Source organism: Coloeus monedula (genome assembly GCF_965178545.1).
Source record: "Coloeus monedula genome assembly, chromosome: 18".
Classification (NCBI taxonomy): domain Eukaryota; kingdom Metazoa; phylum Chordata; class Aves; order Passeriformes; family Corvidae; genus Coloeus; species Coloeus monedula.
The window spans coordinates 10,433,855-10,457,356 of NC_138798.1; the positions used below are offsets into that span (position 1 = coordinate 10,433,855).

General features: G+C 47.9%; 2 protein-coding genes across 3 annotated transcripts in view; one reads left to right on the top strand and one right to left on the bottom strand.

Annotated features, from left to right (window-relative positions):
- The first annotated feature begins 304 nt into the window (after positions 1–304).
- On the top strand, positions 305–7,642 carry PIK3IP1 (phosphoinositide-3-kinase interacting protein 1). Of its 2 annotated transcripts, none has more exons than XM_082293365.1 (6): positions 305–647; positions 803–919; positions 1,007–1,126; positions 3,647–3,832; positions 3,969–4,047; positions 6,029–7,642. In XM_082293365.1, exons 1-6 carry the CDS (start codon positions 563–565, stop codon positions 6,234–6,236), a joined length of 795 nt encoding a protein of 264 aa, XP_082149491.1. In that variant the 5' UTR covers positions 305–562; the 3' UTR covers positions 6,237–7,642. The 2 variants fall into 2 exon arrangements, with proteins under 2 accessions (XP_082149491.1, XP_082149492.1); XM_082293366.1 differs by having other exon boundaries at positions 313–647; positions 1,010–1,126.
- A 384-nt stretch (positions 7,643–8,026) lies between these two features.
- LIMK2 (LIM domain kinase 2) overlaps positions 8,027–23,502 on the bottom strand; it is a 31,477-nt gene continuing 16,001 nt past the window's right edge. The window contains exons 4-16 of the mRNA XM_082293362.1: positions 22,660–22,769; positions 22,227–22,415; positions 21,716–21,821; positions 20,194–20,390; positions 19,301–19,487; positions 16,888–16,974; positions 16,025–16,156; positions 15,701–15,757; positions 15,467–15,532; positions 14,495–14,669; positions 13,174–13,229; positions 10,983–11,140; positions 8,027–10,431 (exon numbers count right to left, since the gene is read on the bottom strand). Coding sequence (XP_082149488.1) covers positions 10,275–10,431; positions 10,983–11,140; positions 13,174–13,229; positions 14,495–14,669; positions 15,467–15,532; positions 15,701–15,757; positions 16,025–16,156; positions 16,888–16,974; positions 19,301–19,487; positions 20,194–20,390; positions 21,716–21,821; positions 22,227–22,415; positions 22,660–22,769 — 1,677 coding nt within the window. The 3' untranslated portion in view covers positions 8,027–10,274. The remainder of the gene's footprint in view (positions 10,432–10,982; positions 11,141–13,173; positions 13,230–14,494; positions 14,670–15,466; positions 15,533–15,700; positions 15,758–16,024; positions 16,157–16,887; positions 16,975–19,300; positions 19,488–20,193; positions 20,391–21,715; positions 21,822–22,226; positions 22,416–22,659; positions 22,770–23,502) is intronic.

Here is a 23,502-nt window from a genome sequence, read left to right on the forward strand (position 1 = left end):
CACAGCCTCCCTGTACCCCCCACAATGTCTCTTGAGAGCTAAGAGAACCCAAAGGGAGAAAATAAGGGCATCAGGATTTAGTCCTTCATGGTAATTCTCTAGGGGAGATAGCAGTTTTAGGTCTCTGAAGGGAAACACTTTCCCTGCCACAGGCAGCGATTCAAATGTAGTTCCGTGTGGGAAGTCTCCTCTTCTGGTCTAAGACTTTTCCTGCGACTGTAGGAGACAAGCCCAGGGACGCGGAGTTCCTCTCGAGCCAAAGAGCCCCGTGGCACCGAGCACCCGCCGCCGCGCTCGGTCCCGGGGCGAAGTACCCTCTGCAGCAGGTTCCCGGCTGCCCCGAGCCCTGCCCCGCAGCAGCCGCCCCTTCCCCTCCTGGGGGCGGGCGGCGGCGGCGGCAGCGTTAGGACCCGGCGGCGGCTGCGGGGCGGGGGGGGGGGTGAAGCGCAGCCCGGAGGTTGTTTACCGGGGAGGGGAGCGCTGGGCAGGTCTTGCCTCGGCGCCGAGTGGAGCCGAGCTGCGCGGCCGGGCTGGCGGCGGCTCCTCGCCCTCAGCGCCGAGGATGCTGCCCCGGGGCCCGCGGCGGGCGCTGGGCGCTGTGCTGCTGCTGGGCTCGCTGGTGCTGGGGGCCGCCCGCGGCGCCGAGGGTGAGTGCCGGCCCGGCTTTGTGGGGGACAAAGGCCGGGCTCGGGAGGGGGAACACTCCCGCGGGTGAGGTGGGGGGCCGTGCTGGGGAGCGGCCCGAGGCGGCGGGGGCTGCCCGGGCCGCCCGCAAGGCTCGGCTCGTCTCGTCTCTCCGCAGAGTGCCTCCGCGGCAACGGCGAGTCCTACCGCGGCAGCCGGCAAGTGGCCTCCGGCGGCGCCCCGTGCCTCAACTGGCTGACGGTGCAGAGCGGCCCCGGCGCCGCGCTCCCGGCAGGTGGGTCCGGGGCCGGGGGACGCGGCGGGGGGGCTCTCGGGGGAGCGGACGGTGCCGGGGCCGCGCTGACGGCCCGCTGTTCCCCAGCAGTCGATGAGGACCACAACAGCTGCAGGAACCCGGACGGCGACGCCGCGCCCTGGTGCTACATCCGAGGCGCTACCGGGATCCCAGAGCGGCGATCCTGCGACATCGCCCAGTGCTCAGGTAAGAGCGGCCGCCACCGGTCCCCCTCTCTTCCTGCCCTCCCCGGCCTGTCTTCTACCCCGGGGGCTGGGTTTGTCACCAGGGTGGGGTCCCCTCCGCGCACAAACAACCCCGGGCTACGCCAGCACCTCCCCCGGGAACACCGCGTACCCGGGGCTCCCCACCAGCCCCCGCCTGTGTGTGCACATCTGCCTCCCAGCTGTACTTTGCTCCGCCCCTAGAGCTTTGCCATTAGTGCCAGAAAAGGCCTGTGAAAAGCCCCCACTCCCCCATAATTCACTTACACTATAGAGCTCTTTAGCTGTGTTGCAAAAGGCTGAAGTCTGGACATCTAGGAACTGCTGAGTTGTGGGTAGATTGTTACTGTGGGGCACGTTACGGCTGACTAAAGAAGCTTCCTTCTGTTAAAGGATTGCCAGTGAGAATTTGAGTACGGGGTGGAGGGGAAGAACTTGTTAAAAATGAGAACTAGAAGGGAGGACAGTACGAAATGGAAAACCCTAAACACTGGATTCCTCCTGGATAGTCACAGTGAGAAACAGTTTGCGAAAAGAATTGTAGTTGAAGCCTGTTTCAGGGAGAGGAGGTGTCAGTATTGACTGATGCCAGAGTTACCACTTGGGGTTTTTTGAACTGTTTACTACTTTCTGAGCCCTGCAAGATTTACTCACACCACTGTCCCTTGAGATTGCTATCCTTGCATATAAATACTTTTCCCACACACATACACCCTCTCCTTTTTCTCACTTTGCTCTTTTTTTGCTTGCTTTTCCCTAAAGATGAAGCAAAAAAAATGTTCTGCTGACAAGACCCTTACTCAAAACATTCTTGCAGCTTTAGGATCAGAAGAGTTACTTGACCTTTCATCCATTTACATGTTTAATAGGTTTGGTATTTTTGCATCTCAGAGTGGGCACCTTTTCATGGTCCAACAGCTCACTTTAGTCGAGTTGCCCTGGTTGACCCACTGTGAAGTTACTGTGCAGGACCCTGATTTCCTGTTTCTGACTCCATTCTGTACTTCCATTTCACATTCCACTGAGGACTCAAAATGGCTGCAGATAGAAAATCCACATGGAGTTACTGCCTGCTGTGGGGGGAGATGTAGGTGGAGGGAGTTCTCAGGTGTGGATGCATACTGTGAATAGCATTTCCAAAAAGGAGGGGGGTTTGTGTAGAACAGATAACAGATACCTACTTTACACTGTCACAGCTTTTACAGTGTTACAGCTTCCATTTAAACTGTGTCATGAAAGAAGGAGCTACCTCAGTGCTGTTGATAAAAAAGAGCATTGATAAAAAACAGGCCTGGGAAGGAACCTGTATCCTTGGGTGCCTTTGCCTAGGCCTTGGCTGAGGAGGAACTTGTCCTTAGTGTCTGTGCTGCCTGAGGGCTGCTCTGAGTTAGCTTGTCCAACATGCTATCAGAGTTTGGTACACCACTGCAAAGAGGGGCTGGGGAAGAATATCCCCAGGTTGTTTTCACACAGCTGGAGTCTCCTGTCAAACTTCCCTGTGTCAGGAAGATTGACGCAGAAGAGAGATAAATAGGCTCCTGGGAGATTTGGGATGGAGATTCTCATAATTTTGTTCATGTCTGTTCAGCATGATTGAAGCTCCAGCCTGTATATCGATCTATACACTGAATGAAGTCATTGTGCATCCGTTGAACTCATGCCCTGAAGTTGGGTTTCATTCTGCTGTCTGACTTCTCTCATCTGTGGTGATGCCTTGGACTCTCAGTTAAATAGGTTGATATCAAAGGAAAGTGGGGGGGGGGGAGGAGTGTAGGGTATGCCCAGCCACTGCCCTGGAGGGATGTCTGCTGAGATAAGGAGATTGCACAATCTCCCAGCAGGACTCCCTGGGAAGGCAGCTAACTTTTCAGTTATGGTAAGAAAAGACAGACCCAGAATCGTCTGGGAGACCCTATGCAGATCCTTTGTAACCCATTGGCCTTTACCCTGTGGCACCCACCCCCTGTATCCCTATCAAAGCTAGCCCTCTGCCCCTTCGAGGAGAGAGCTTTTTCCCTGGCTTTCCCCTTCGCCGAAGGGGACCATCAATAAAGCTACCTTCATGCAGAACCAGCCCCATGAGCCTCGTCTCTCTCTGGTCTGGCTTGGCCTGGAGGCTGCCCTGCAGAGCTGATCTGAAATCACGAGCTGATAATCACTAAAGAGCTGACATTCTCTGCAAGGGCCCTCCTGCCAGCAGCTGAGGGAAGACACCGGGCCTCGGGAAGGTGATTTCTTTTGGGACCATCTACCCTGACCAGTCACCTCTTCCTCAGTCAGAGCTACTGACCCCACACTAGCTGTAATAGAGGAGTACATTTCTTGTCTACTTTGGTAGGATTTCTGGCAACAACTTAAGTGGGAACAAGTGTTTTTCAGTGTGTTTTGAAGGCAGTTCAGTGATACCAGTCTAGATCTGTCCCACTCGCAAGGCACATGTTGTTTTGAAGTACTCATAAGTGCTTGGTATGTTGTATATATACTTTTTTTCCCCTCTCAACAGATGCTACAGCTACCACAGCCCCAGTCCCTACAGCAGAAGTTGGTCCTTCCCAGGAGGATGAGCAGGTGTTTGAACCAGCTGATACCTTGCCCTCCCGGAGCGAGGCAGCCGCAGTGCAGCCCGTCATTGGGATCAGTCAGAGAGTGCAGATGAACTCCAAAGAAAAGAAGGACTTAGGGATACTAGGTACAAACCCAGGACCATGTGATGGATCCATTCCTGTAATTCTGGCAGGACAGATCTGTTTTGAGGCTCTAAAAGCAACATTATAGCTGGATCTGCTGCCTCTAATTTTGTCTCTTTTTTTTTCCTCTTTTCACAGGTTATGTCCTGGGGCTGATCATGATGGTGATAATCATTGCCATCGGGGCTGGCATTGTCCTGGGATACATCTATAAGAGGTGAGTGGCTGTTCTTTTCAAAAGCTGGTGTACATAAAGCAGGAATGTCTGAGCACCTGCAGACCCAACCAGATCCCAAGGAAAAGGGACAGAAGCATATGTTTGGTTGTGGCACATTGAGCAAGTTTGCTTGTCACACTGAGGAAAGAACTACTGAAGAGTTAATTCTGTTCTCTATTTCCTGCATCATTGTGATGTTCTGTCCCACTTAAAGTTTCAAATGGCCCTCTTTAATATTTGGGGTTTTGTGTGTGCATGTGCACCTTCATGTGGCTTTTTCAGATGTATCCTGGGGAGCTGGATTTTGTCAGAACTGGAAAGAGCAGATCCCAGGTGCCCTCACAGGAAGTTTCTTTTGATCAGGAAAAGAACAATCCTTCTAGCAGGCCACCTGTTCCCCTGATTTCTCTAGTCTAGAAGAAAAACAATTGGCAATTTTTTTCGTTACTCATGCATTGTATCCTTTGAAGTTGACTATCAAGTAGCACTCTTTTTTTTGGTCAAAGTTCATTTTAGCAAAACTCCTGTATACTTTAAGGTCAGTTTTGATTTGCACTTCAGTTACTATTTTTTCAGCCACTTCACTGTGTTGAACAGAAATGTTTCTGTAGCTCAGCAGTGTTTGAGGGTAGTGGCAGTAGCAAGCTGCTTAGTTTTAAGAGAGAGGGCAGGATTAACAAACAGCAGTGATTGTCACTGCACATGCAAAGGCCCAGGCTCCCTCCTCTGGGAGGGTTTGTTCTATGTTTTGGCTGTTTTACAAAACAGTCTGACACAGCCAAGCAGAAGAAGCCCTGTCCCAAGCTGGGACATGTCCTTATGTAAGTGTTTATAATAAATGCTGACGGAAAAAAAGCAGAGGAGGAGTGTTACATAAGGGACAAAACACAGAGCGCTGCTTGTCGAGTAATCTGATTTGAGGTGTCACTTCAGAAAACGCTGTCTTGTGTGCTGGCAGGAATGGCAGCCACTGCTGCACGCTTGTAGGCAGCTTTGAAAAGCAGCCAACGTGCTGACAGGAAACCCCAGCAGCTCTGCCTGGTTGAGATCACATGTCCCAGGCGGAGCAAGTGCTGCCTGTCCCACCTCTCTCCTATCTTCGGCGGGAGGAAGCAATAGACCAGTGCTGGGCTTTGTCCGAATGCAGCTTTGCTTCTCCAGTCACAGAGAGCTCACAGCAGGGATGTAGTGCAGGTTTACTGTCTCCCTCCTTGCCTTGATCTCAGAATTGCATGTGCAAGCTGGCAGGTTTGGGTAGTAGGTGTGGTGAGAAACCTTTAATGGGTTTAGTAGTTTTTGGTATACATAGCTTTTCTGGAGACAACATGCTATTAATGCCAAATCCATTTTTAAAGCAAGGCAGTTCTTCCGCAGCACAGATTACAGAGGTGTTTCTTCCCTTAGCAACAGGCTGGAGACTGAGGTAAGTTTGAGGAGCTGGTTGTGGCATTAAGCTCTTACAGCTGCAGTGGCAGAAGGCAGGGCCAGCTCTGAAGTCAGCTTTAGTACTTTCTGGACAGCTTAATTTGCTGCAACAAAAGGCAGAAGCTGTCACCACCTCGAGTGTTTCAAATGAAGCAGGTTACAGCTCTTTTCCACAGCAGTGGCCCCTGCGCTGCCTCACTGGGCCTGCACCTGGCAGTGCTGTGGGACTGTAAAGGATAAGGAAACAGATGGCAGCTCCGTGGCTTGAAGGAGGGGCCTGGCTTTACAGTCACTTACCAGCAGCAGTGTCAGTGAATAAGCCAGTTTGAGGGAGGGACAGACTTCACTTGGCTGGCTACTTGTTTTTTAAGGATGCTCAGCTGTGGTCCTCTGCTTACAGTAGGGAATATTTCTGGCCCTTTGTATGCAGCTAAAACCTTTGTTTATCTTAAAGAGCGGAGTCCCTTCTTCTCTACTGTATCAGTTTTACTGAGACTCTCCCTCCAAGCATCAGCACTCATTCCATGTAAGTGTTTTGGTTTTTGTTTTAATGCAGGGGGAAAGACCTGAAGGAGAAGCACGAACAGAAGGTTTATGAGCGTGAAATGCAGCGCATCACACTGCCTCTGTCAGCGTTCACCAACCCTGTGTGCGAGCTTGTGGATGAGAACACCATTGTGGTGCGTACCAACCAGACGCCTGTGGAGGACACGCGGGATGGCAGCGGCCCTCTCATGGGGCAGGCAGGGACTCCCGGTGCCTGAGCAGCTCGGGCAGGAGCACTACAGGCTAAGCAAAGCCTCCAGCTTCCCACTGTGAGTGCAGGGGTTGTGTGTGTTCATTTCTATTTTGTTTTCTTTTTGATGAACGCCAGATGAAGGTGATGTAGAGGAACAGAACAATGGGCTATTCATCATCTGCTTGAGGGGCACCATTCAGTGCATGATCAGCTGGCGACTGGTGTAGTAGACCCTGCTGCTTCCTCCCACCTATCTCCATGGTGTGCCAGGGAGCTGGGGGGATGATAGGCCAGGCTTACAACTGGCCACAGATCCCATAGCCCAGAGTGTGGTCGTGGCTTCCTCTTTTTCTGTTCTTTTCTTATTTAACAGTGTGCACTGTTACTTAAGTTTCAGCCTGGAACCTTAGGAGAGAACAGTACTGCAGGGACTGAGGGGAGCTTCATGTCAGACTTAGCTAGATAATTACACTCTGATTATAGTTCCTACGTTTTTGCTTTAGTGGCTGAGAGCTGGAAGCACTGTCCAGAATCCTTTTAGTGGATCAGGGTTTTTTCCAAGGAAGAGTTTATTTGAGGAATGTCTTTGGCCAGAAGCAGTATGTTTAATGCCAGTGCCAGTTTAGAAAAGCTCTCCTCAAGCTCTTTACAAATCCAGGTCTTCCAGGGCTGAGGCCACTTCTCCATTCCCCTGTGGTGCTACATGCACAGCCACAGTTGTAGGTGTCCAGGGGGTCTGTCTGTGCCTCCTTCTCACACAGATCAGGAAAGCAAGGGCCAGTGGTAGATAGTTGTGAAGAAAACAAACTGCCCTTTGGTTACTTACAGCAGGTTAAACACAGGATAGCTAACATACTCTTTTGAACTCCCTTGGCTTCCTACAGAGCCAGTGCTGGACTGAGTGGCCAAGCTGTGGAGGTCAGCCTGATCACAGTGCGGCAGTTCTGGCTCTAAGGGCAGAACAAGACAGCTGTTTTGTAAGAGTGAAGTTCTGGCATGGCTCCTGGCCCAGCCTCTGTCACAACTCAGCTTGTGCAGCAAGACTACTTACTTAACAGAGCCTGGTCCTATTAGAGAGGTTTTGTAACAACTTTTATTAGTGTTTCAGGGGGTTTGGGAGGGATGGTTGCTGCAGTGTCTCCCTAATGACACCAAGGCAAGGCCAGTTCAGGGAAACATCTGTCCCCACTTCAGGGGATTCAAGCCATTCAAGTAAGTTTTCTAGCCATCTGGTTTATAGCTGTGGGCCTAACAGGGAGCAGCACTTGGCAGCAGGGGTTTTAGTGTTAATGTTTGATTCAGAAAAGGGAAATATTTTATTTTTAAATGCCTTTGAATACCATTTCTTTGTAAAATGTTTTAAATACCTCATTATGAGAAGGTGCAGACTGTGCTACCTTGTATTAAAGCTTAAAAGAAAAATGCTCTGTAGATCTGTGTGGACTGTGGCTCATCTGTGCACTCCTCCTGCCAGAGCAGCATCCTTTGCCTTGTTTCAGACTTTGAACTGAGGAGAAGGGAAGACGCCTTCAGTTTGCCAGGCCCAAAGGTAAATCCCTACAAGCAATGCCTGCACTCGCCAGCACTGATAAGGGGCATGGAGCTTGTCTTCTTGCTGCCAGCAGCTGGCCTTGGACTGCACACTGTTCCTGAAAAGCAGCTGTAGGGATGTGAGCTGTGGGTGACTCAGCAGGCTGGCCTGTGGGAACACACTCTTGGTTACAGCCCCTTCTTGCACTGACCTGGGTCAGTTCTGCTTTGGTGCTGCTCAGCAGCAGCTCCATCCCTTGAGAAGTACAGTGGAGACAGAGCACAGCAGGTTACAGGAGAGGCAGCATTTTTTTTCAGTTGTTGTCTTAACAAATGCCCCTTGAACTACATATTTCAGAATACAAGGTTTCCAAGAACAGGCTCTATTTTTATCCCTGGATTAGAAAAGGAAAATGGAGAGAGGCTCCATGATCTGCTGACTCCTGTCCACCCTTAAAACCCAACCAACGAATGAACAGAACTTAACAACTTCTTCCCTTTCCCTCACTCCAGGTAAATAATCCTTCAGAGCACTGCACTGTGATTCTGCAGTTCTGTGAACATGGCAGAGTCCACTGACTCAGAAAAGGGTGTTCTACATGGTACCGCATCTGGGCAGTTTTGATGTTGCCATTTTATGACTACAGCAGAAACCCGAGAAAGTTACAGCTTCCGGCTTTATTTAGCACAGAGACCACAAAATCTTGTTTTCAACAGCATTCAGTTACTGCTTTTTAATTTAGTTAGAATGTGAAGCGGTGCAAATCACAGTTCATAAACCCCACCCACACATCACCCGGAACTTTCCCTTCAGGGGTCCCCTCACAAACTAGCCTGGGTGGGGGAATGAAAGGGCAAATCCTATTAACAATCCTGGATCCACTGGACCCAGTTTAGAGAGGCTCCTGCCTGACTCACAGCACAGGGAGCCCCCAGTGTTTCTAAAACACCACTACACAGACTAAAAACGCCCCCCTTGCATACCTGATGTCAGGTGATGGCTGGTCCCATGTTATTTTACATAATACTTTAAATCCATGGGTAGGGGGAAGAAACCAAAGTAACAGCAAAGACTAACACCCATTCCCCACCATTCAATGCTGAAAGGAGGAGGAGGGAGAAAGGAACACACTAAAAATCCAGTTAAACCATGATGTTTGTGAGACTTACAAGCAGACCTTGATCCAGCTTTTTGTTCAGTTCTGCCAACAATGTGAGCTACTGCAGCAGTAGCTTTCTTCCTTCCTTCTCCCACTAAGGGAGAAAGAAAAGAAGCAGAAGAGACCCACCTCCCAATGACTCCAAGCCCTTTTTTCCTCCCCCAGAGCAGGGAATGACCCTGAGGAAAATTTCTGTTTGGAGAATGAGCTCAGGTGCTGCAGCAGCAACTGCAAGAAGGACCTTCAAAGGGTGCAACTTGCACAATCTGCAGAAAAGGATGAGGTAATGGCAACTGAATTAGTTCTCCAGCTGCCACTCCAGGGAGGATGGGACATTCTCCAGCACTATTCTATTCATGACAAGTCCATCCTTGAATTAACCTTGGGCAAGTTGCCCTTTGCCATTGTCTGTGCCCAAGGTCTGAGCCACTTCAAACCTTTGGCTTTCTGACAAGCACCTTCTGCTGCCATTTCTGTCACCTCACATCCACAGGCCAAAAGCTCAAGCACTCAGGAATGTCCACAGCCAGTGCTGCCTAGTGCAGAACTACACATTCAGGCTCAAAAACTTTCACCTTTCACTTTCGGGCAAGCAAACTCACTGCAGGCGCAGGGTCTGAAGATGCTCCAGTGGCTTATTTGCTGCCTGCCTCATTTGCCATCAGGAGGGCCAAGCAGAGCTCAGTCTTAGTGTTTCTAGGCAGGCTTTTGGAGGTATTCAGAGACACAGAAGGAATAAAAGCCCACAAAACCAAAACAATTCATATGTGCTTCCCCAGAGACAAGGTATTTCAGGAGAGCTGCCCAGTTCCTAGGGCTTTTCACTCCCTCCTCTGATACGTGTCAGAGGCCAAAATCTCAGTGGGTTGTTCTGGGAAACACATGCAAATACATACATGTGCTGTCCTGGTGGGACATGTTGCTGGATGTCCAATTCCCCCACCTTTCTGAGCAGTCAGTGGGAGAAGCTGTTCCAGAAGTGCTGGTCCTTACCCAGGAGAATCTCCTATAGCAATTCCCTCCCTGGCAGAGAGGCCAGGGTGGCTTCACAGCTTGCAGCCAAGTTCTAAGGCACCACAGTAAAGAAGCCTGAAAAGGCCAGAAAAATATTTCTCAAGCCAGAAAAATAGCGTTCAGCAGCTTTCCTAGGTGCAGCTGGCAGGAAATGGTCCTTTTTGCTTCTGAAACACACCAGAAATCCACAGTGAGTCAAGATATCCAAGACGAGGGAAGCTGGGTGGGGAGAGAGAGGCAGTGCAGCAAATGCACAGTGTGGTGCCCCGTTAATGCCCTGGAAGTGGCTGAAGTGCATCTCCCTCCCTGACGCTCATCCCAGCTCCAATGGAAGTGATGCAGGCAGTAGGATGAGTGGACTAGGTTGTGTTTTCAGGTAGCTTGTCACGGTTCAGTCCATACTGCACACTCACATTGTGGTCCAGTTCCTCCAGCTCAGATGGAAGGGGGATGGCAAGTTCTCCCAGGTACAGAGAAAGAGCTTCAAAGGAATCTTCCAGCTTGGAAAAAGGGGGCCTAGAAGCAGAAGTGATGAAACATGAGTAGGAAAGAGGAAGCAGAACAGCACCTAGAAAGCCATCCAGGTCCCTGTACCATGTACAGAGTGGTGAACAGGGACATGATTTCCTACCCATTCAGCTTCAAAGACTGCAAAGCCCCCATCTGTATGGGCTACCTGTTTTTATAGCCAGTGAGCCAGTGGGAGGTCTGGCTCTTTGGAACCTATTTGGCAGCAACACTGTTCTGAAGCTACAAGTTTCATAACTGAAATCAAATGAAGTATTTACCTTACTAATAAAGTCTGCCCTTACTTTTTGTACCTGAGAAATCCTGAACAATCATTCCTCCTTTACTCTCTCTATCTTGGAATTGTTTCACAGATCTCCACCATATACAGCAGTCTCTCTCCCAAACTGTTGGGCCTGAAGTCTCTCCACTCATGGAAGCCTTTGAGCATTCCCACAGAAGGCTGGAATTGTCCTCTGTGCAGAGCAGTCCTTCCACAATGGGAATACAGACACACCCTGAGGGCTTTCAAAGAAGAGTCCTCCAGACCCCAAACCTACCTGCTCTCTGGTTCCAGTCTGCAGCAAATAGCAGCCAGAGGGAAAAAGGCTGGAGGACAATCAGGAGGAACGAACTTCTCCCAGAACAGCTTGACATTAAGGCCAAAATCCAGTGTGCGTGGGAGACAGTCTGGGTCGGCATAAACCTGGCCTATGATCTAGGGAAAAATGAGAGAAGCACTTAAGTACTCCACCAGTTCCAGAGTGTTAACAAACAGGGAACTGCATCAGGCAGGGGCTCCTTCAAAGTATTATGGTGGAAAGAACAAAAACACTGTTCCACCTTTCCAATGAAGCCACTTGCTCATGGCACTATGTACAGACAAACTTCACTGGAAACTTTTTCAAGACCTGGTGATAAGTCCATGGCTGTGAAGGAGGTCCCAGATGCCTTCTCCTTCTGTCCAGGGTCTCTCTGCCAGAAGACACAGGATGATGTGCCCCCTCTCAGGGAGCTTGACAGTGTCTTGTAGCAGGGGATGATGCAGCCCCTCCTGACTGCAGGTAATCAAGGCAACCTGCATCACCTCCTCTTTCTAACCATCTTACCACAACATCAGCAAAGCCCCTTGGTACAGAGTCTGTCCTAAGCAGTGCTGGGAAGCCAACAGCACCCCTAATTCTGAGTTGTTCTGCCAGTGACAGATTCAACCCCCACCAGAGCCAGAGGGTTGGGACAAGTAAGAACTACCATTACTGACACCCAGGAGGCTGCAGGTAAAGGAGAGCCAGGTAAGGGCTGGGTGGACAGGGAAGCCCTGCCCCAGCATTGCCCCAGTGCTCACCACCTCCAGCACAAGTGTAGAAGGAGTAAAGGAGCCCACAGCAGAGAGCTCTGGGGTGATCTGGACTCACAAGGTCAATACAAACTTTCACATGGACAGAGTTATTAGGTTTAAAGCCTCATTGGGTATCACAGAAAGGGTGTTATTTATAACCACTCTGGCTTTTCTATGCCAATAACTCAGCACAACAACCACATCCTGTAACTAGACAGAAATACCCATTATGTATTTTGGCACATTTATTTCCTTATCTGTTTGAGTGTTTAATGTTGGTTTTTTGTTGTTTTTTTTTTTTTTTTAGCATCATTTTGGTGACAAGGAAATGTTCATATGCTACTACCCTTTTATTTGTCTTTTTTTCTAGATGAAACAATTGTTTTAATCCCACATACAGATTTTTCAAGTTCCTAAATCTATCACTCACAACCACAACATTCTCTGAGAGGAGGGCCCAGTGTAAACAGAGCTCCAGATGAGGCCACAAAGATTTATGCACAGACATTTTCTTTGTCCTCTTCATCCAAACCCAGAAGATGAAACTTGCTGGCATCCCCTGGTGTTCCTGCAACTGCTGTGTGACACATAACACCCTGCCTTCATCTGTATTTCCACTGTCATACACACCTTTTAAACTGAAAATAAGGGTCTTGCAGCTTTCAAGTGCTGCTTTTTGTTCTGCAGATAGAAAAGCCTGATTTAACAGTCAGACTCTGCACTGGCTCAGAAATAAACTAAGCCAACAGACGTCAGGGTGCAAGCTTCATTAATCGACCTGCAAAGAGGATTTTGTTTCCACTTCTTTGAAGTGAAGTGCCATCCCCAGTGGAGGCCCTGAATTTGCTGTGATTATGCAGTTGATTGTTCTTTTAATGAGGCAGTAGAAAAAGAAAAAAGTATTGCAGTTCTAGGGAATACATCTAATTTCAAATGGATACCAGGGTTCAACCAGAACCTGATGACTTTTTTACAGCTTCTCTCAGTCCAGGAGCAACCTCTGCATTTCACACCAGACTATTCTATTCATGACAAGTCCATCCTTGAATTAAGCTTGGGCAAGTTGCCCTTTGCCATTGTCCATGCCCAAGGTCTGAGCCACTTCAAACCTTTGGCTTTCTGACAAGCACCTTCTGCTGCCATTTCTGTCACCTCACATCTACAGGCCAAAAGCTCAAGCACTCAGGAATGTCCACAGACGAGGAAGAAACTGGGACCAGAAAAACTACAAGACAGTTACCTTCCTTGAGGAAACAGAGGCAAGGTAAGCTTGTTCTCCCAGTCTAATTCACTAATAATGTGCTGTTAGGTCACAGGCTGCACACTCAGACACAGAGATCTGGGCAATACCATGTGTGCACAGAGATGGGGACAAGGTCCATTAAAGATGCCATGTAATGTCCTTGTCTTACCTCACAGAGAACAATCCCAAATGAAAAAATGTCCACCATCTCATCGTAGCTCTGTCCTGTAGGAAACATGAGACATTCAGCTCTATGAAGAGAGAGTTACCCATCCTGCTATTTCAGGAGCTGCCAGTACAAAGCTTAACTAAACCTATTCCCTGGAGGGCCCTAAAACAGGAGACAAAGCAAGGCTTAAACCTGAGCAGGGTCAGTCACCCCAAGATATGTATATACCAACTGCATTACACTGCCATGACAGATTTTAACCCTACTTCTCTCTTGTACTGGGGAATTACAGGACAACACTGGGAAACCTTATGTATCAGATCTGAGAAAATGCTACGGATAACTATGGAAAGCTTCTGCCCATTTCCATTGATTGCTGTTCTTGTGCATCTCTAGTGCAAGGAGGCAGTGCTCAGTGTCCCCAGCAGCCAGCAAGTCCCTGCTGCAGTGACTGCAGAGATAATAAATTACACACCAGCAGCACTTTGATCCTGGGAAAGCTGGCAGGCTCCAGCATGCCATGCTCTGCTTACAGACACACCCCTCCCAAGCCAGTAGCTGGTAAACAGCCTTGCTTTCAGAGGTGATGTCAGACTATGCTCTTGCTGTTTTCTTGACAAATACCAGGACTGAGACAAACTGAGAAGCAGCCTCAGACTCCTTCAGGGCTGGAGGCCCTGAGGAAAGGCAAACAGAACAGCACACAAGAAAGCAACATGGAGAACTGAGAGGGGGGAGAGGAGCCCAGTCCTCCCTTCCCCAATAGACTGCGCTGGACAATGCTGATAACCCCAGCCAACCAAACTGCCCAACCTGGTCAGAGAGACCAGCTAGTTAGAAAGAAATTTTATCCACTGTATTTTGCCCTCACCTCAACTCCTGCAGGGGCAGCTTTTCCTCTTAAGGGTCACAGCTCAACCTTAATGCAACTGAGGGCTGCATGCCAAAAACCAGATTTCCCTGCACTTGGACAACTCCCACCTCAATCCTGAGGCTTCAGCAACCTGGCAGCAGATGGCCTCTCCCTAGATCTATGCAACAGCACACATAAGCTTCATCCCTTCTGTTGCCCTCCTGAAGAATCCTGTTGTCAAGCCAGAAACATTACCTGGGCTAGTACAAAGGCTTACCAGGTCAGGTACTGCAGGACTGCAGCTATGGCCTCTGTGTGTATAAATAAGCTTCCACATTAGCAGGTCTAAAACCACAGGCTCTGAAAGGTTTGATTGTTACTGGGGCACAGAAGCTTTCAGTAATCCTGTCATCTCTGTACCTTGTCACAGGCTGTCTCCTGGCCTGCTCCTTGCTACTGAACTCTTACCATTCAGCATCTCTGGGGCCATCCAGTATGGGTTCCCAACCACCGTGTAGCGCTTTTTCCTGTCACTCTTGCGGAGCATTCGTTTCTTGGCAGATGGCTTCTCTAAAGTGGGCTTTTTCCTTTCTTCCACAATCAGCCGAGACAGACCGAAGTCAGCCACCACCACTGTCTTATCCTGCACAGGGGATTTAGTACACGCCACTGATTATTTTCAGCTCCTTTCAGGAGCAAAGAGGCTGCAATTCCTGTTCATTACCAACTATAGTCTAAGGTCAACTATCCAGGTTTTCTGCAGCCACATGAGCATAGCAAGATGTCCAGACAGGTGTAAAATACCCAATTCAGGATCCCAACTCATCACTTCCTCCCTTCATTGTCTTATTTCCTGTGTGGTTGCTAGCACTTATCCCATCAATGTGGCTACACTTGCCAGGGGATACCTGGACCTTTCCTTTTAGATCTTCCTCTTTTACCTGGTCAGGAATTAACTTGGACTTTCATCCTGGGTTGTCTGAAGCCAAATGAACAAGGGCAGGCTTGAGGGAATGAAGCTACACAAAAATCTTGTGACCCAGCATTTAAGAAAGAGAGAAAACACATGTGCACACACCTACACACTTGTCTGAATCTTGAGTACCAATAAAAAGTCATAAAGTGGTTAAAAGAACAGAAACAGCTGCAGAGAACATCTCATATTTGAGATAAAGAACAGAGCTGTACTAACTCTCAGAAGGTGACTGTTACAGGAGCTGCTACCAAAGGAAAGGTAGTAAGAGAACAGAACACAGAAACAGTGAATCTAGATCAGTCTGGAAAATCATGTGTCAGAATGAAGCTCCTTTGCTTGGGGCACAAAGCCTCTCTGAAATCAGTTCCACCCTGACAAAAGAAGGAACATCATGTGGAGAAAACCAAGGGAGGAGGATGCCAAGGAGAGGAGCAGCATGCTGTGGGGACAGAGGTGTAACTCACCAACTTGATCAGGCAATTGTGTGAATTCAGGTCTCTGTGAATGATGCACATGGAGTGCAAGTAAGCCTGGAACAGGAGAAAAGATGGTGTTAGGGATTCCCAGTTGAGCATTTACAGCCTCAACAACCCAATTCCAGTAGTCAGGCAGTGTCCACAGCCCCTCATACACCCTGCTGAAGCCACTAACCCTGACACCCCTGAGTTTGCTCTGTGAGGAAGTGACAGTCAACTCACCATTCCAGAGGCAATTCCTTTGGCAAAGCTGACCTTCTGCTGCCAGGGAAATGGGTCCTGAAAGACAAATCCTCAATGGTCAGGGACTATCTTACCAAGCAGATGGTGACAGCAGTTCCTTCACAACAGGGACTCTTACAGCAGTCAAGAGACACATGATACAGCCCTGGAAAGAAAAGGCTTCCTGCCTCAAGCTCACCCACAGCTAAGAAGCAGCTTTACCACAAAGCTCCAAAGACAACTAACAACAAGTACATAAGGCTGGTACAACCACCAACACAGTCAGGCTCACTGAGGGCAGGTCTCCCAGGTGTCCATACTCACTGCATTGCGGAGGAAGTCCTTCAGCGTGCCCCCCTCAATGTACTCGGTGAGGAGATTCAGCTTCTTGTCCTTGTACAACACACCAATGAACTTCAGCACATTGGGGTGGTCCAGGCTGCGCATCACTTTCACCTGCAAGCAGACACAGCCCACTCCAAAAAGTGAATGGAACAAGTCCTGACAGATCCATTCTGTGGTGAAAAGCACTCCAGTATTCAAAGTTCTGTTCTGGGGTGACAGAGAACACTCAAACCCCAACTTTAAGGCAGTCAATTAACTGTTGCCTTTTCATTTTCATGCTGTGCAATTAACCTGATCTTAGTCTTTAAGGAGAGCACCCTTGAGTTTAGCTAACTTTTCAGAGTGAGAAGCTCTCCAGGGCAGCTATTGGGTCTGTGCTATATGTGTCAGGGCAACAACAGCAGTATCAGGTGTTTAGGGAGCTGCCTTTAAGCTAAATCTGACTTTGAAAAACATAGTAAGCAGCCACCAAGAAAATAGTTTTCCTTAAATACAGCGTGAGTCTTAAATATCTTACAGATATTGGCCCTCATCCTTTGTACTTATGCACAAGGCTCAAGGGATAAATCCTTTATGTACTGCACAGATCAATTTGTCTCAGACTGAGGCTGCTCTTGTCACTGAAAAATTAATGAACTGGAGCTGAAGCAATGTCTGTTGCCCAGTATGAGTCACACTTCACTGCAGCAAACATTCAGCTCATGTCAGCTTTTCCCTATGCAATGTCTCCCTCCTCAGCACCCTCATTCCTGCCAGGTTGCTGGCAGGATCTCTCTCTGCAGAAGATGGGAGAGAGTTCCACCACACTACTGGCTCAGAAGCTTTTTGAAATCTGCTCGTACCTCTGTCAAGAAAGTCTTCTGTGTTTCCTCATCACAGCGAATCAGCTCCTTCATCACCATCACCTTTCCTGTTGCTTTGTGAGTCACCTGGTGGAAACAAAACCCACAGCTGCAGGTAAGGTTCAAGAACACACAGCTCCAATGCTCCTGTGACTCCTTGGGAAAAGTGTAACATTCCCCTCCATCCAGAGAAGAATAGAGATGGGAGGAAATTCAGAGCAGAGGAAATTTCAGGATCCACCAAAGATGCTGTATGTGAAACAGAAACTACCTAAAGCTGACAGAGGATCAAGCCAAGACCCAGAGTTGAAGGCTCCAGTTTGGGTAGCACAGGGCTGAGCATGCACATGGGCTGCCAAAGCCTCCAAAGGCACCAGTTCCACACTGGTGCATGCCTCAAAGTTCCCTTATGAAACTCATTTCCCCAGCAGGATGTTCACATTTTGTACACAGGCTTACCAACTACATTCTGTATCAACAAAGGAATCAATGTCACTATGCAGAACCAAACCAAACAACCCAAAACTGCATTATAAATGCTTTGGTTTTATTGGGAATCTGAATCTCATCCACATGCAAGTGGAACTAGAGTGCACAGGCTGTTCAGTTAAGGCAGGAAGAAGTTAATGTTACCTTGCTCCTTTCAAGCAGTGTGTTTCAACCTGCAAGGAATGTCCTAGAACAGTGGAAAACACAGAGAAATCCATCATAATAATAAGGTAATAAATTTCCTGGCTCTTGACATGGAAAGCATTTCCAGTTCTTCAAGAACTGCTTGCCTGTCTCCAACTAGTTCCTGGCATTTTGCTGTGTTATGGAGGTTTTTTGTAACCAGCTCAGGCTTGCTTGCATGGGGTGCAGGAGTGAGTAGAAAGGGTCCAAATTCCTATGAGAATGTTTTCCTGGAAATTCTCTCCTCTTCGTTTGCTTAACTTGGACAGCTCTGGCTCCCTAAGATCTCCAGGGAACTAAACAACCACCTTGTCTCTCAGATCAGAAGAGAATTATGTGACCAGATACAGTATTTGCTGCATCACACCCAGTCAATGTGAAGCTTAAGAAAAATGCCACTTTTTTGCCTCCTAGCTTTAAAAAAAAAAACCAAAACCTTCAGAAAACCTCTAAAACTGAAATCCAGAACACAAGACCCAGTTATTGTATTTAGGAAGCTCATGAGTTCTTGCAAACACTGTGACAAACTAGTTCTGTTTGGAGCCATGGACATAACAAAGCTGGACATAGGTGGAATGTGAGTGCATGGAATAACACAACAGAAGCAAGAATACAATATTATTCTGCTCTCATCTGAAATCAAGCATCCATACACAAGTAATGAGCCAGGGAACACTGCATGTTTTAGCCAGGCATATGAAAGCCAGGGACATCTAATATCCAATGATAAAGGGAAGCGAAGAGACAAAGGCAAGACTAAGTGGAATTCTTAAAGCTGACGTATCAGCAAAACTGAAACAAGTGTCACATGGAAGTCCTAGGAGGCAAATCTAACTCCCAGAGCATGCACCAGAACAGGATGGCCATGGGGTAATTTGAGCAGAAATGAAACACCTTTGTGCCAGTAACTGCTGGGACACAGATGACAAAAGCATGCGACAGAGCAAAGGTTCCACTTACCTGCACCTGTTATTTCTCTATGAGTAGAGGAGAAGAGAAATATGCTCATTAGTATGGATCAAGCACTGGGTTTGTAGTGCTGGCTCATCACCTCCTGTGCTGGACATCTCAAGCTCATACCAGTGTAAGGGGAGAAGTCCCATCCCATGGTGAGTGCAATCTGAGCACTGAGGAACTCACAGTACCTTAACAAGGCAGAAGAAGCTGCCCCCTGATGCTGTCAGGAATGCTGGGATAGAACTGCTGGAGTACCCTCAGTCAAGGTAAGAGCTACTGATTGAGATTTTAACTGTGAGAGTCATACAAGACCTGACCACTACCCCCACGCTGACTAGTCATTTAGGCTGTGCCAGAGGTTCAGATTTGGTCACTACATCAGCCTAGCAAGCCCCCAAATATGCCACACTAAGGGTGGGTAAGAAATGCTGTGCTGAATGCACCCCATCATAAGAAAGATGCTCGTAAGAGGAAAGTGTAGCCTGTTCCCTGTTCTCCCCACCTCACCCAGGAGGTTGCTGTGACAGGCACTCTGGAGTGCTAAATCTGACTCAGGAGATGAACATGTATGGCCAAGGTTGACATTCAAAGGGGACAAAGTCAAAACCATCAGCAGTCAGAGACACTCATGGTCAGGGAATGGATCTCAGAGCAAACCAGGGAAGATCCAGGACTGATCACTATTGGCAAGGCAAAACCACCAAGACCTACGGTGAAGGATCCCAAGATAGGCAGACATTGCTGTACTCAAAATAACTGATGAATGTTTGAGGACCTCCCTCACCTTGATCGCTTGTCCAAAAAATCCTTTTCCTAGAACTTCTCCATGAATCAGGTCACAGGGCCGGAAGATTTGCTGGGAGCAGCTGGAAGAGGAGCGCAGGGATTCAGAACGACTGATGTCACGGCTCAGAAGGAGCGGCTCCTTTGGAGAGCTGGGGCCGGGAGACTTAGAAATGCTGTTACTTCGCCTGGAAAACAAGGATGACAGGAAGATCAGGGAATCTGCTGGGAAACTTTTGGTCCAGCATACCCCATCATTCACTGCTAAGGGAGCAGTTTCTAATGTGGTCCAGTGCTTTTACTATCTCCAAAGCCAGATGCTCTCCCTGCACTGTGGAAGCTCCTTATGAATCCAGAGCAGATTCCAAATCAGAGCTACCTAACAACAACAACATCTCCTGCACTGGCAGTCTGAGGTGGAGCTCTGAGACCAAGGGGAGGAAGCTGTGAAGTCACATTACTTGATATCTCTGAACAAAGTACTGGTAAATGACTAAATGAGCAACTGAGTGTTCCAGTCTTAGACTTTTTCCCAAGTCCCAGGCCTCACCCAGATTCCCCTTAAGGACATGTTCTTCCCCAGTCATTTAAGGCTGGTAAAAACCTGACCTTTAGATTTCCTAACTCTGAAACTTAGTATCTTTTCTCTGTTAACAGTAGAGCTCCTTATTTTTATTAAGGAAAGCTTGTCATCCTGAAAGGGAATAGAGAGAGAGTATACATATATAGCAGAATCCAAAGCTCTCCATGACTTCTCCAATGGTTTACACCACGGCTCACATCAGAGATAAGCCCTGTCCCCACAGTCATTGTGATCACAAGGCCTAAGCTGCCCAGTCAGGGAGCACATGGCAAAGGCAAGATAGATCAGAGGCAGTGCTTCCAAGTCTTTACCTGAGGGAGCGCCGTCGGAGTGTTCCTTCCAGGTTCTCCTTGATGTCCAGTGGAGAGAGGGAGCGTGGGGAGATGGGTGTCTTTATGTGGGTGGGAAGACGGGAGTCCAAACGAAGCCTGTCCAAGCGCTGCGAGACAGGGTCATGCTCTATCAGCAGCTGAAGGGTCTGGCTTGTCTTGCGAATCAATTCCTCCACCTGAAATCAAACCAAAGGGCAGAACAGCAGCAGGCAGGAGGAATGCAAATGACAGGAGATAGAGGAGACACAGGGAATGGCCCTCAGGAATCAGAGAGAGTTCAGTGAGATCACTCCATAGTTGTGGTTCAGTTGTGTGCACCACAACTGTCTACCAAACAAATCAAGCTGGCAACACAGAAGTTCCTGATGTTATCCAATACTTCTTTCTGGTCAGCTACAAGTAACCTATATAAAAAAGATGTGGACAGGCTGGGGAGGGTCCAGAGATGGGCCACAAAGATGACTGAAGGTTGTGAAGCTGCCACGTGAGGAAAGGCTGAGAGAACCGAGTCTGTTCAGCCTTGAGAAAAGAAGGCTTACAGGAGACCTCATCACCATGTTCCAGTATTTAAAGAGTGGCTACAAAGAAGATGGAGACTCCCTTTTTACAAGGAGTTACATGGAAAATACAAGTGGTAATGGGTACAAATTAATCCTGGAAAGATTCCAGGTAGACACAAAGATAGTTTTTTACAACGAACAATCAGCCCTTGGAATAATCTTCCCAGCAAAGCAGTGGATTCCCCAACACTGGACACGTTTATGTTTCAGCTGGACATAGTGCTCTAGATGGTGCTTTTGCCAAGAAAGATTGGACCAGATGATCCTTGAGGTGCTTTCCAGTCTGGTATTTTATGACTCTATTAAATACTTTTTCTGAGAAGTGTTCAAAAACTACACAAGTTTCCACCTTGAACAGTGCTGCAAAAAATAGCTTAGCAAGAGCTACATGGAAATTTATCTGAGAGATGCCTTGTGCTCCTCATGTTCTCTTCAGCACCAACAGTAAATAAAACCCTTGGGAAGTGAAGGTAATGGTACCCCACCCTACACTCTTGCAGCATCACCTGATATCTGTAGAAAGCATCTACTTGTAAATACAGACAGCAAATAGGTATTTTGCAATGGGAAACATACCTAGGATCAGCTGGGCCCTTGTATTATCAGTGCCTCTAAAAGGATCAGAACTGTGCACTTCACCAGCAGTACATGGTAAAGTCTTCACAGCCTCCCCGTCCTCTGTCACAGCCCTCGACTTTTCCTATTACCTCCCTTCACGTTTGAATGCCACAAAATCAGGACTGAATCCTAATTGCATTTCCATCTGTTACATTTTCCTCTCCAGCTGGAAGGCAAAGCTTGTCTTCATGTTGATTCCTACTGTCAGCACGAGTACTAGTAGTGTACACACACTGTATGTAGGGTGGGAGAACAGTGTCAGGAAAGAGAAAAGATGCAGGAAGGCAGAGGAGAAGGAGGCTTCAGAATAGAACTCTACCCACCTCCTCCACCTGTAATGTGCGAATAGGAGCTCCATTGATCTCCAGGATACGATCTGCAGGGTGGATGGCATTTCGGACATCTGGGCTGATGTGCATCCTGTTAACTCTAAATATGGGAAGTACAGTCTGTATGTGAAGTCAGTTTAGCCAAAATTATCAAAAATATGCTCCCCTTCATATTGATATTTTGAAATAAAACAATGCTAATCTACCAACATGGGGAGCTACTATTACACCAAGTGCTTAGGTCTGAGCAGGTGTGGAGAGAGCTCTTCATATCACCAGTGGTAAAATTGATAGTTCAAATGTTTTGTGTTCACTGAAGGAGACAGCACTGAGAGATACAATTATCAGTTAAGGCTGTCACAAGACTGAAGATGAAACACAAATGACACTTAGCCCACATATGTCCCTGTAATGCCAAGATTCCCTCAGGACAACAGTGCTGCAGGATTTTTACCAGCTCCCTCTGCACAAACATGTACGTTGCACACAGTCCGGTCATACTCACTCTTTCACCTGGACACCAGTGGCATAGCTGGAGCAGCCACCTTCAACAGACACAGAGAACCCCCTCTTGCCATCCGTGGCTGCTGGCATGGAGATGAGGGTCAGTGTATAGGGCAGCTGCTCACGCAGAGACTCAGTGGAGTGTTTTTCTATCATCGGTGTCAGCACAATCTGGTTATGGCATTTTCCACTGGAAGAAGTGAAGAAAGTCATTATGGCAATGTCCCATCCCTCCCTGCCAAACTCACATGTCTGAGCTCTCTCACTGACCACAAGCCATAGTTTTAGTGTTCACACCACTACTTCTTCCCTCCCTCAAAGGCAGCTTTCCTGGCATTCCACAGAGTAGCATTCAGCTGAACCACTCTGAGCCAGCTGCACTCGGCTTACACTCAGCAGGGAGCAGCTCTGTGGCTACGTTCAGCTCCTCTTACCAGTAGAGAGTGGAATGTTGCACCAGTGCATAAGTGTCCCCATCTTCGATGATCACTTTGCAGCTCATACAAGCAAAGCACTCGGGGTGATACTTGTATTCGCCAGCCACCTACAGACAGAAAAGGGAGTAGCTTAGGAGGGCCAAAACCCATCAGCAGATGCAGCTCCTGCTAGCCTCTCCAATTAACATGTTCATTCACATTCAAGTCTCTAAGGCAAGTGGCAGTTTTTTACTGGAGAGTTATATTAGTCCATTCTGTCTTTCCTGAACCCCATCATTGGCACCTTGTTTGCAGAACTCCAAAACAAACACATCAACAAGCTAAGCAAAGCTTGCGTCCCAGGAACCTCTGCTGTATTTGGCAGCTGTTCAACTATCAAAAATAGTTGATAGTCTGCTTCAGACTAGTAAACAAGGTATTAAACCTTCCTGTTCAGTTGCTCTTGGCAAGATAACTAACGTTATGCCTGAATTAATAAAGCTGAAAGGGCTTTTTTTTTGGCAGACAGGCAATGCACAAATTCAGATATTTAACCAGCCAGCTGACAGAAAAAAAAGTACGAACTGAGACAATAAATCCTTTAAAGAATATTTTTATTAATTGGTCTGTTTTTCTATTTTCCTTATGAGAATTTCTTTAGTGACAGTATTATGCAAAGACTTTTGCAGGCAATGAGAAACTGTCTGCACATTTCTCAGTATTTCCTTTTGAGTTAGCAATCATATTACTGAGTACCATTCTGCTTTTTATTTAGGCTCCAGAAAAATAATGGTTATGTTTCATTCTTGGCAGTTTTAAAGTTTAAATATTTGCAAGGTTGTGCAGGAGGGGAACATTTAG

Bases quoted from the DNA above. Each gene is read 5' to 3' on its own strand.
- PIK3IP1 (XM_082293365.1), top strand. From the start codon at position 563: ATGCTGCCCCGGGGCCCGCGGCGGGCGCTGGGCGCTGTGCTGCTGCTG. The intron at 648-802 runs GTGAGTGCCGGC...GTCTCTCCGCAG, and splicing joins GGCCGCCCGCGGCGCCGAGG to AGTGCCTCCGCGGCAACGGC. The intron at 3,833-3,968 runs GTACAAACCCAG...CTCTTTTCACAG, and splicing joins GAAGGACTTAGGGATACTAG to GTTATGTCCTGGGGCTGATC.